The sequence below is a fragment of the Hyperolius riggenbachi genome, chromosome 11 (genome assembly GCF_040937935.1).
Source record: "Hyperolius riggenbachi isolate aHypRig1 chromosome 11, aHypRig1.pri, whole genome shotgun sequence".
Classification (NCBI taxonomy): Eukaryota; Metazoa; Chordata; class Amphibia; order Anura; family Hyperoliidae; genus Hyperolius; species Hyperolius riggenbachi.
The window spans coordinates 34,608,599-34,620,949 of NC_090656.1; the positions used below are offsets into that span (position 1 = coordinate 34,608,599).

The 12,351-nt window shown below is 43.6% G+C and overlaps 1 protein-coding gene across 6 annotated transcripts in view; it reads right to left on the reverse strand.

Annotated features, from left to right (window-relative positions):
* The window catches only part of CDH13 (cadherin 13), a 1,882,652-nt gene that overhangs the window by 204,515 nt on the left and 1,665,786 nt on the right, over positions 1-12,351 (reverse strand). For all 6 annotated transcript variants that reach the window (XM_068261396.1, XM_068261398.1, XM_068261397.1 and 3 more), the window contains one exon: positions 1,313-1,453. In XM_068261396.1, the coding sequence (XP_068117497.1) occupies positions 1,313-1,453 (141 nt within the window). The remainder of the gene's footprint in view (positions 1-1,312; positions 1,454-12,351) is intronic.

The window sequence follows — 12,351 nt, forward strand, 5'->3', positions numbered from 1 at the left end:
TATGTCTTCACCTGATCCTAAGGTGCACGCCCCCACCCTGCCCACCAGCTCCTCCATTGGTGAATGGTTGTATGAATGTTCGTTGCAGCGTAGTTGTAGCCACGCCCCCCTGAAGAAGCCGGAAGCCGGCGAAACTGTCGGGAACGGCACGCATCTCGCTGCATGGGACGCCACGCCATCCTGCTACACTCCTGGATACTTCAGGCCCTCACATCGACCTAACCTGTCCGCCCGCTGCGCATCGGGCTATCAGGGTTATCCAAGGACGGCCACGCTGCCTGGGCACTACCCCACTACATACCACTGGAAAACGATGGGTCCTTGCTGTTCGCCACGCCATGTTGCGAGGCTTGCTGACGTTGAACACTATCCTTAGGACTCTACAGCCAGGAATCGGTGAGATCCAGCCAATATACTTGCTGCCTGTCATTTATCTAGCCCGCTTGCTTGACTAACATTGATACTGCTCCTGCTAACTATATTTCTATAAGTCTACAAGGATTTGTGACTGCTCACTGCATGGGGCAGTACATTTGGTTGCTAGCTTTGCATCATTGTTCAAGCTTTGCATACAGCTCATTTCAACTCCACACTTGGATTGTTTACCGGTGTTCCCTGTCCCTATCCTAAGACTTTTACCAGTGGCTGGTGTGAGTGGTGCACCTGGTGTGCGTGGTTCTAGATGGTTGCATGGTGGGGTGGCCATCCCATGTGTTTTTAACTTATTTAGGTGATAAATTGTATCAATAAACTTTTTCTAAATTTTTCAACCTATTGTTGTTATATGCTATTTATATCGCACTAGTCAATAATTCTATATCACTTCCTATAAATTCTTGGTATATGGAATGGGGAGTGTCCTGGCTAGAGATAATACGTCACTGAGCACTGGATGGAATGGGGAGTGTCCTGGTTGGTGGTAATACGTCACTGAACATTGGATGGAATGGGGAGTGTCCTGGTTGGTGGTAATACGTCACTGAACATTGGATGGAATGGGGAGTGTCCTGGTTGGTGGTAATACGTCACTGAACATTGGATGGAATGGGGAGTGTCCTGGTTGGTGGTAATACATCACTGAGCACTGGATGGAATGGGGAGTGTCCTGGTTGGTGGTTAAACGTCACTGAACATTGGATGAAATGGGGAGTGTCCTGGTTGGTGGTAATACGTCACTGAACATTGGATGGAATGGGGAGTGTCCTGGTTGGTGGTAATACATCACTGAGCACTGGATGGAATGGGGAGTCTCATGGCTGGAGGCCATGGAAGAGTTTTTTTAGGAAAAAAAAAATGCAGCACCAGCACTCACCTCTTTTTTTGAGAATTCTGGTGGGTGGTCATTTTTGTCATCGATAACAATGGTGGCCGTTGCTGTGCCGATTAATCCCACATCCATTCCTGCCATGTCTTTGGCTTCCACGATCAGCTCATACTGTGGAGCTGTTAAAGTCTACAAGAGAGAAGGGATAACATCACTCTCATTGTTAAAAGTATACATTAAAGCCAACCTCTACACAACCCCGGAAACAAACAGTCATGTGAGGAGAAGCTACGAAAAAACAACATGTTAGGAATTCCAAAAACACTGGCGGGGGGGTTATGACAATTTTCATACGCAACTGCCCACTCCTGTGGGGCTCCTGACGTGTGTTATTAGCATGACTATGTGAACTGACTGGAGTATACAGTGCATTCCCCCTATGAAGAGGAGACTGCTGCGAATCTAACCGGCAGTTAGTACAGGGCTGCACAGGTGAGACAGGTTTGTAGGGGAGGAGTTCTGCTGTATATGGGAATCTGTACAAAACTGATCATCATAATTAGGCAGCATATTCCCCCAAACAACATAAGTTGAAAGTCTTTCCTTTACTTACCGGTAATCTTAGAAAACTGACAACCTATCTTACAGGCTACAGCTATAATAGTGCCCCTCTACACACACAACAGAGGCGTTTAAATTAGACTCAGACTTGTACTAGTTTTTACTCCTTTGATTGTCTGATGAAGTGGGATAGAAACTGTGAAGCGCATTGCATTGTGGAGTACTTAAATAAACAGCATCTTTGCTGAACTTTAATCAACACAGTCTGTGTTTTACTCGTTGGGGAGGTAAGCCCACCACTGCCGCCCTTTTTAACCGGTTTTTAAACATTCTTACTCTATCCTGGCGCTTCTGTTCAAGCTTCTCTTCTTTACACAAACAAGACCACCTAATAATAATTCCTTGGAGGAATAAAGTTTTATTACCATTACCATGGTTACAGACTGTCCATAATGTTATGGGTAGTTCCTTGCCAATCTCTGCAAAAAGGTGGTATGTAGGGTGATCAGAGAGCACCCCGGGGAGAAAAAGCACAGAGACAACAGGAGCCCCAATGGTGCAGTAAGTCACAACAATGGATAAGGGGTAATATAGATTATGGTACTAACAAGGGAATGTTTCAGGTAGGCAACCAACCCCTGCAGCCATTAGGCCTCGTTCACATCAGGGCCGTTTCTGTGCGCTTTCCACAGCGCACTGCCCTGTGCGATCAGCAAGGTATTCATTTTTCCATGTAACTAATGTAGCTGGTTCACATCTATGCGCTGCGCTGAGCAGCGTTACAGAAACGTAGTGGTGCATGCATTTCTGTGCGCTGAGCTGTAAAGCGCACAGCAATGCAAGTGAATGGGTCCGCTTTTTTAGCGCATAGAAGCGCGTACAAGCGCATAGAAGCGCATGCGTTTTTTACCCCTAATTGGAGAAGAAAATACATTTACATACAAAAACAAAGTTTTATTGACAACTGCTGCTGCTACAGTAAGCAAAACGTGCTTTAAAGAAGCGCAGCGCAACGCATAGAAACGCGGACTAAAGCGCGCACAAGCGCATGCGTTTTTTACCATGCGCTTTAACACGATTTTCAGCGCAGCAGATGTGAACGAGGCCTTAGGCAGGCGGCGATGCACAAACCCGACTCCACTCGGGTGTTCAGTAGGACTGGACACGGTCGCTCTCTAGATGAAACATTTCAAATGGTTGTGGGAGTGGTAGAGACACACCTAACCAATTATAACACTCCTCCCAAAGGAGGGTGGGTAGCACAAAAAGGGAAAGTGGCGCCCAAGGTGTGATAAAATTGTGTTAATCACTTACAGTGAACCTCCAGACTAAATATCTACATAGCAGCACTGAAAAGGCTCGGCGTTTCTTTAACAGTTTACAGCATCATGGGATTTCTGAGGTTGTTGTTCTTCTTCTGCTGTTTCGGTGCAAATTTGTTCTTTTTGTTTTTTTGAATTAGAGATTTGAAGCCTAGCGCACGCAGCTGGGAGGGGTGATCAGGACACAGGACAGTTTTCCCCCGTCACCTCCTTTCAACCAAAAAGATGGCTGTCCCCATGAAATCACAAACATTTGCCTGTTCTTTTAAAACAGGGTGGGTAAGAGATGATACTACCTATCTATTTTAATTAACATAACTAATGCAACTTAATGACAGTATGTTTGTTTAGGCTAAAGATTCCCTTTAAGGACCACAGGCTTTACCCTACCCCCCCCCCCCCCCTCCTTGTGACCAGGCTATTTTTTTGTACTAATTAGAGCTTTCTGTTGGTGGGCTCTGATCCCTGCTGGCTAGTTTGTTTGTTTCTTTATTTCTTTATTATTCAATTTCCCTATTTTTTTTAAAGGCATCTTTTGTTCTGGCTGTAACTAATTCTGGCACTGTATTCTACCTGAGGAAGTGGGCAGGGACCCACGAAACGCGTTGCCAAGTGCATATTGAAGTCTGCAAACTGTAATACGAATTTGTCTTCATTGAGGTAAGCCACCACACTCTTCATTTTTAGCAGTTTTTAACACAGTTTTACCATACCTTGTGCACCTCTTTCCCCTATCTGCAGAGAGGGAAATATACAGACAGAGAGGGCAACACAGGGGTCATTCTTACAGACTCTCCGTAATGTGATGGGTGGTTAGCAATGCTGCCACCATGCCAGTCTCTGCAGAGAGGGTAACGTATAGACAGATAGGGCAACGCAGTGGCCAATGTTACTGACTGTCCATAATGTATTGAGTGGTTAGCAACAGGGCCGGATTTACCATAAGTCAATGTAGGCACTTACCTACAGGCACCTTATAATGGAAAGGTGGCTCACTCCCCTCCCCGAGAGCCTCCCTTCCCCCTTCCTAATGCAGAGTCCTGATGAGAGTGTAAATGAGAGGTTACTCAACCTCTTCACTGCATTACGCTGACCCAGGGTCGGACAGGGCCAGCGGGAGCTCTGGATTTTCCCCAGTAGGCCTCCTCTTAGTGTCCCCGGGGGCCCCGAGCACTGCAGGAGGGGGCACAGCACAGGAAGGAGGAGCAGCGGCGGGCACAGAGCAGCATGGAGGGGGAGTAGTCTCCTCACCTGGGGGCTCCCCTTCCACGCTTCCAGTGAGCTCAAAATGGTGTGGGCGATCCTAGTGTTGTGGGGGGGGGTGGCTGAAACTTTTCTGGTGGGCCCTTAGTGTCCCAGTCCGACCTTGCGCTGACTAGATCTGCCTTCAGTCAGGAGCACCTCTAGATACTAAATACTGAGGTTCCTCTAGCAACTGAATACTTGGGGGCACATCTAGCTACTTAATATTTATGGTACTTATGGCTACCTAATACTAAAGGGCACCTGTACCTACCTATGATAGGCAAAGGAAGTAGGGGAGAGGTGACAGCTGGGCCAGGCAGCACACTTGCGGTGTAGTTCGGAGGGGGTTTGTAGGTTCATGGAGGGCAGAGTCTAAGGTACCAGGACACCTGTGCCTATAGGCTCCTGTGAGGTAAATCTAGGCCTGGTTAGCAATGCTGCCTCCATGCAATCTAGAATCTAGAGCTCCTCTTTACATCAGGACAGGAATAATCTTCTGCTCTGGCAGAAGTCATACTTTTATTTTATGAGAAGCAAGTTTCATTAAGGAAAATAAAAAGTTATATATAAACTCTTCAATAAGTTATAAGAATCTGCTTCCTCAGCTATTCCAAAACATTACTTTCCAAATTGCAATGGAGACATCAGCGCTACATTAGCAGTGTTCCCCAGCAGGGAGGCGTTCGCATGCAGAGCTAAAAACGCTTGTTTCGTCGAGAAGCAAAATTCTTTAACTGCTGAAAATAAAGAATGGCGGGAGGATCGGAGCTGCCTCTCGCCGGCTGTTTGCCTCGTCTCGGGCCCGTTATAGATGACTCCTTCCTTTGCAGACTGCCGTCCGCGTGGCGATATGCGCTCGGCTGTACCACCTAATGTTCCTCCATGCGGAAAGTAACGACGTGACGACGATTCCTTTGATGAGTGTTTCGCAGGTGTGAAAAGACTTCAGAGGTCGCCAAGAGAGAAACTTGTAAAGAAAAAAAAGTAACATCAGCCGCGAATCAATCTCTCTCTCTCGCACGCTCTGCCGCTACATAACAACTTCCAGTAAAAAAAAAAAATAAGATGCAATAAAAGTCTAACGGTATAAAAGTTCATCTACGTTTGCTGAAAGGAAATGCTGCTTCCTTCTTGCCAAACTGTGAGAATCCAGGCGAGGGGATAATTAAAGCAAACCTGTCATTATAGAAGGATAGGATCTGCCTTTGGGGAGGCTTGTCTGCGCTCAGTCTATAGATTGTATACATGTGGTGCGACTTCGGGAGTTACTATGGAAACCTTATTCACAGCCACAGATTGGTTTGTATTTTTTTTTCATGCAAAATATACTGTATTGAAGCCATTTCTCTCCGCAATGCTCATTATTAAAAGTTGTTCATTTTGCAATGACTTATTATTACTGTATTATTTATGTATTTTATGTAGAGCAGGATCATCCACCAGGCAACATAGGCAGGTGCCTGGGGCCTAGTAAATGTCCAGGGCAGGGGCCCTCCTGCCACCTTCTCTGACCTCTCTCCACTTCAGCTTACCAAAGGGATCCCAAGGGGGCCCTAAATATACTATTTTTCCTAGGGCCCCATTACATCTTAAAGAGGAACTCCAGTGAAAATAAGGTAATAAAAAAAAGTGCTTCATTTTTACAATAATTATGTATAAATGATTTAGTCAGTGTTTGCCCATTGTAAAATCTTTTAAATCCCTGATTTACATTCTGACATTTATTACATGGTGACATTTTTACTGTTGGAAGGTGATGTAGCTGCTGCATGTTTTTTTGGCAGTTGGAAACAGCTATTTCCCACAATGCAACAAGGTTCACAGACAGGAAACCGCCAGGAGTACGTACTCAGAATTTCTTTGTCGGAGGGGTTTCACCACAATATCAGCCATACAGCGCCCCCTGATGATCCATTTGTGAAAAGGAATAGATTTGTCATGTAAAAGTGGGTATCAGCTACTGATTGGGATAAAGTTTGATTCTTGGTCAGAGTTTCTCTTTAAAGGACACCCGAAGCAAAAATAAACTAATGAAATAAACGATTGTATCCATCTTCCTTCTCCTAAAAATGACTTAAGATATTCCACAGTTTTATTTTATGTTTAAAACAACTTTTTAAGTTTTAACTGTTTTATTGTTTTTGCCCAATGACACATTCATTGAAGTATGCCAGAGCTAAAATGTATGAACTATTGACCCTTTTTTTTTCTCTCCAGCTCTCAGAAGCCATTTTTTGCTAGCAAAGTGTTTTATAGTTGGAATTTCTTATTAGTGAGGGTCACACTGTAGTCACTTCCTGTCTGAGTCAGGACTGAGTCAGCCACTTCCATACCTGATATTTAACTCTTTCAGGCAGAGAAAGAAAAAAAGGAACACAGCCTAGTTATTTGTGTGCTAGGCACTGTACATACACATGTCTATCTCATTATGTCACATGTCACTTCGGGTATCCTTTAATCCATCTCTGATTTTATGTAGATAAAAACAAGGAACACCAAGAGCCCCAATAGTGTAATATGTACTGGTAAATGGTTACTACATAGAGTAAATATTAATACTCACAAACCAGGGTTACCATTAGGCAACCACTGTAAAAGCAGGTGGGGAGATTTTCCTGACCACACTCAGGAATAAGAAGTCGCTGTCTGTAGATGAGAAAAAGGGGGTTCAACCCTCCACCCAGGGTGGACTCAATATTATGCAGGAGAACAGAGGCACCAAAAGGATAAAAGGAGGCTAAATGAGCTTAAAAACCAAATTCTTGGCAAATACAGAAGGTAGTGGTGGACTTACCTCCTCCAAGTAGACACACAACGACTGTAGTAAAGACAGCGAATATATTTTATTTATCCAAACTCCAAATATGCAACGTGTTTCGCAGGTTTGATCCCGCTTCATCTGGCAATAACAACGGAGCAATAGCATATGTGGTCAGTAGAAGAGAAGAGAAGAGCCAGGCACCTCTACTGACCACATATGCTATTGCTCCGTTGTTGATGTTCACCTTTGACTATTTAGTTATGCAGAATTCTACCTCCCAAGCATTCTTAGAGACCAGGGCCCACATGCAATTAACTTTTTCTCCTGAGTTTTCTCCTAAGTGATATTTTTAAACGTGTCAATAAAATGCCTTACAAGCCACCAGCAAGCAAGAAAATACTCAAAATAGTTTTGACAGTACTTTTTCACCTACTGTTTGGTACTTTTTCGGTTGCAAAGGGCTGGAGGATGAAAAAATATCTCCTAGGAGAAAACTCAAGTGAAAAAGTTAATTGCATATGGCCCAGGTTCTTTTTTATTGACTTCAGAACACACAGTAAAGAAAAAGTCCACACTGATGCATCTGCCAGCAGTAAAAATGTTGCCACCTGTGATAAATTTAAGAATTTAAATCAGGGTGTGGAAAGATTGTGCAATGGGCAAACATAGACTAAATAATAAAGTATTATTTTTTTTAAAATTGCATTTTTATTAATTACGTTATTTTTCATTTAAAGAGGAACTCCAGCCTAAACAAACATACTGTCATTAAGTTACATTAGTTGTTAATTAAAATAGAAAGGTAATATAATCTCTTACCCACCCTGTTTTAAAAGAACAGACAAATGTTTGTGATTTCATGGGGGCAGCCATCTTTTTCATTGGGCAGCCATCTTTTTCATGGGGGCAGACATATTTTTGGTTGAAAGGGGCTGAGAGCATGAGACACAGTTACAACTGTCCTGTGTCCTGATCACCCCTCCCAGCTACATGCGCTAGGCTTCAAATCTCAAATAAAAAACAAAAAAAAAAAACAAATTTGCACCAAAACAGCACAAGGAGAACAACATCAGAAATCCCATCATGCTTTGCACAGCATTAGGGGGAAAATGCCCGCACAGTTTTCTTCTGTGCAGCTAAAAATGAGGCTTGGGTAAGAAAAAGTTCTGATGTTGTGAAACTGTTAAGCACTAGAGATGTCGCAAACGGTTCCCGAATCGTTTGCCGGCGAACATCTCTGTCTCTATGTGGCCCGTACTACTTCCGGGTCGCTATGACCCGGAGTAGTACGCCTGCGTTGGCCCGGCGGTACGCATCATAGATCGCGCTCCTGTTGACGGGCACTTTCTGTGCATGTGCGTGACGTCATGAGTGACATCACGCTCATGTGCAGAGAGTGCCCGGCAACAGGAGCGTGATCTAGGATGCGCACCGCCAGGCCAGTGCAGGTGTACTACTCCGGGTCATAGCGACCCGGAAGTAGTACAGGCCACATAGAGATTCGCCCGGCGAACGGTTCAGGCCATCTCTATTAAGCACCAAGCCTTTTCAGTGCTGCTGAGTAGATTTTTAGTTTGTAGGTTCACTTTAAGTTCCTCTTTAATTGTAGCTACCTCTTTAACTACTTACTGCACCAGGTGCATTATAATTATTTTCTGGGAAACTTCACTTGAAGTCCGAGGGCTTTAACCTCCTTAGCGGTATGCCGGACACTGTGTCGGGCATGCCGCTGCACAGGTTTTGCTGTGCATTGGGGATCGCCGGAATTAATTTATTTAAATGTGTAATTTTATATACTAGCTAGTATTGTCTGTCGGCACCCCCCGATTGCCCACAATCCCCCCCTCCCCCATGCCGGGATCCAGCAATTGAGCAGCCTCCCACTCAGATCCGGTCCTCACTATGGGGAGGATCGGGACTGCGCATGACGTCGGTGACGTCAAGACGTCATTTACCATTTTCCCCATAGTGTAGACTGGAGCTGTGCGGGGAGGCTGCGCCTATCGCGGGATCCCGGCATGGTAATGTATCCAGCAGGGGATCAGGGGGAGTGGAGGGGTAACGGAGGTGCCGGCAAACAATACTAGCTAGCCTAGTGCTAGCTAGTATCTAAATTACACATTTAAATTAATAAATAAGCGCAGGGGGCACGGACAATGCAAAACCTCCTGAGCATCGTAACGCTCAGGAGGTTAAATAGTTGTATTCAGTTACCGCGCGCGGGTACTCATCACCGCCCGTTAGTGGGGAGATGAATGAATGGGAACGCAGTTCATTCATTAATATAAGTCCCTGTGTCAATGATTGCCAGCATCAATGAGATGCATGCATCATTGTATCTTCTAGAGTAACAGAGCCACACATTACTTCCTGTTTAGCATACTTATAGTATGTAAATAGGAAATAATGCGTGAGGACATCTTGTGGCCATATAGTAAAATTACATCTAAATATATTTATTTTAATACAAATACCCACACTTGCATTTAAAAAGTGTTCCTTCCTTCCCACACTCTCCCATAGTACCCCCAAAATGTTTTGCTTGAAAAACAAAATATAAATAGTTACACCTTAGGGACTGAACTTTTTTAACTACTTCACCTCGAAGAGTTTTTCCCCTTAAAAAAAACAGAGCAATTTTCACCTGTCAACGCTTCTCCCATTCATTCGCCTATAACTTTATTACTGCTTATCACAACGAAACAATCTATATCTTGTTTTTTTTCACCACCAATTAGGCTTGGGGGGTACTTGTTGCTAAGAATTATTTCATTCTTAAAAATGTTTTATAAGGAAGTGTTTTATCAGAAAAAAAAATCATTATTTCTCATTTTTCAGCCATTATAGTTTTAAAATAATACATGCTACCGTAATTAAAACTCAAACATTTTATTTGCTCATTTGTATTGGTTATTGCAATACTTCCCTAGTACAATGTATGGCGCAATATTTCATTTGGAAATAAAGGTGCATTTTTTCAGTTTTGTGTCCATCCGTGATTACAAGCCCATAATTTATTAAGTAATAGTATACCCTCTTGACAGAAAAATTAAAAAAGTTCAGTCCCTAAGGTAACTATTTATGTATTTTTTTTATTCATAAATTTGCAAACTATTGGGGAGTGTGGGAGGGTCAGGGGTTAATTTAAAAAGTAAAAATAGGGTAAAAATAGGTCCTTTATTGAAAAAAGAAATGCAGATATAATTTTACTATTTAGCCACAAGATGTCCTCGCAGGTGTCTTCCGTATGCGTAGTATTACTATGCAAACAGGAAGCACTGCATGGACGGATTTTGTGAATGACAGCGCGTCTTATAGACGGCTGCGGTCATTCACACGGGGACTTAGATCAATGAATGGGAACTGTATTCCCATTCATTGATCTAGCTGCTAATGATCGGCGGCGGTAACGAGCGCAGGGGGGTGCGGTGGGGGCGAGCGGTAATGCGCCACGGGGGAGGTACATAGTAGCTACGCCCCTGCAAGCACTTTGTAGGGACGTAGTTACTAGTCCCGGGGGAGGGGAAGTGGTTAATATGTATGCCAAGAGGGTATATTACAGTTAATTTTTAAATTATGGGCTTGTAAAACTGAAAAAATGCACCTTTATTTCCAAATAAAATATTGGCGGCATACATTATACTAGGGAAATATTTAAAACTTTGCAATAACTGGGACAAAAGGGCAAATAAAATGTGTGGGTTTCACCACATTAGAGCATTTTATTTTAAAACTATAATTACTGAAAACTGAGAAATAATGATTTTTCCATTTTTTTTTATTATTCCCATTAAAATGTATTTAGAATAAAATAAATTCTTGGCATAATATACCATCCAAAGAAAGCCTAATTTGTGGCGAAAAAAAAAACAAGCTATAGATCATTTCATTGTGATTAGTATTGATTAAGTTATTGGTGAATGAAAAGATGGAGAGCTGAAAGGTGAAAATTGCTCTGGTCCTAAAGGGGAAAAACCCCTCAGTGGTCAAGTGGTTAAATTATGCTAGCCCTTTAAATTACAAGCCTTTGGCAGGGTCCTCTCCCCACTGAGTGTGTCCTTCTTGATCTTGCAACCCCACCAATCACACCCTTCCCATGGACTAACTGCTGTATCTCTGTAAAATCACCTGGATAATATGTTGGTGCTTTATAAATACAATAAATACTAATAATAGCAGGCCATTGTTACCCACATCCTGTCCTGCCAACACACATCTCCTCACTGGCAGACTTCCTGTCTGTTATGTTAGAGAGCTCCACCCCCTTGCCTTGACCCATCCATTGGGAAAGGTAGTGAGGCAGATTTTTCAAAACCAATGCAAGGAAAACTGAGTGGAGCAGCAGATGATGGAAGATGCTGGGCTATAAATACAGCTCAGCCGCCAGTGTGTGGAACAGGAGAAGTGATTTGGCTGATTCTGGCACAGAGGACAGGCGGCAGAAATATCAGCTTGTTACTAAGATACTGGGAACCGCTACGCCAAGCTCATCGTCACAATAATCATTTCTGCACAACTCACTCAATAAAGTGAGTTCCGGCTGTACAAGTGGAATGAAAAATATCCATTTTATCACCACTCTCCTCTCCAGCCTCCGACACAGAACTATCCGGCCATGATTCACCGAAAAGTGAATCTCACAGAATTAGAACCACAAAACTTTCCATGCGGTCAGACTATGAGACGCAAGTCCCGGGGGTCGGAAAGGGGGGAGGATGCATGAGCATGAGGGTGGACAGGTGTGAGGGAGAGACGAATGCGGGGGGGGGGGGGGGGGGGGGCACATGAAGGGAGTGGCATGGGGGGGGGGGAACATGAGTCAAAAGTTCTTCTGACTCAGAACACGACAGGAACTTCCCTCAAAGTTCCTGTATAAACGAAACACACTGGGGAGTCGATTGCTGAAGAGAAGGACAGTGATGACGAGGGACACCTGTACATACTTAAAGAGAATCTGTATTGTTAAAATCGCACAAAAGTAAAAATACCAGTGCGTTAGGGGACATCTCCTATTACCCTCTGTCACAATTTCGCTGCTCCCCGCCGCATTAAAAGTGGTTAAAAACAGTTTTAAAAAGTTTGTTTATAAACAAACAAAATGGCCACCAAAACAGGAAGTAGGTTGATGTACAGTATGTCCACACATAGAAAATACATCCATACACAAGCAGGCTGTATACAGCATTCCTTTTGAATCT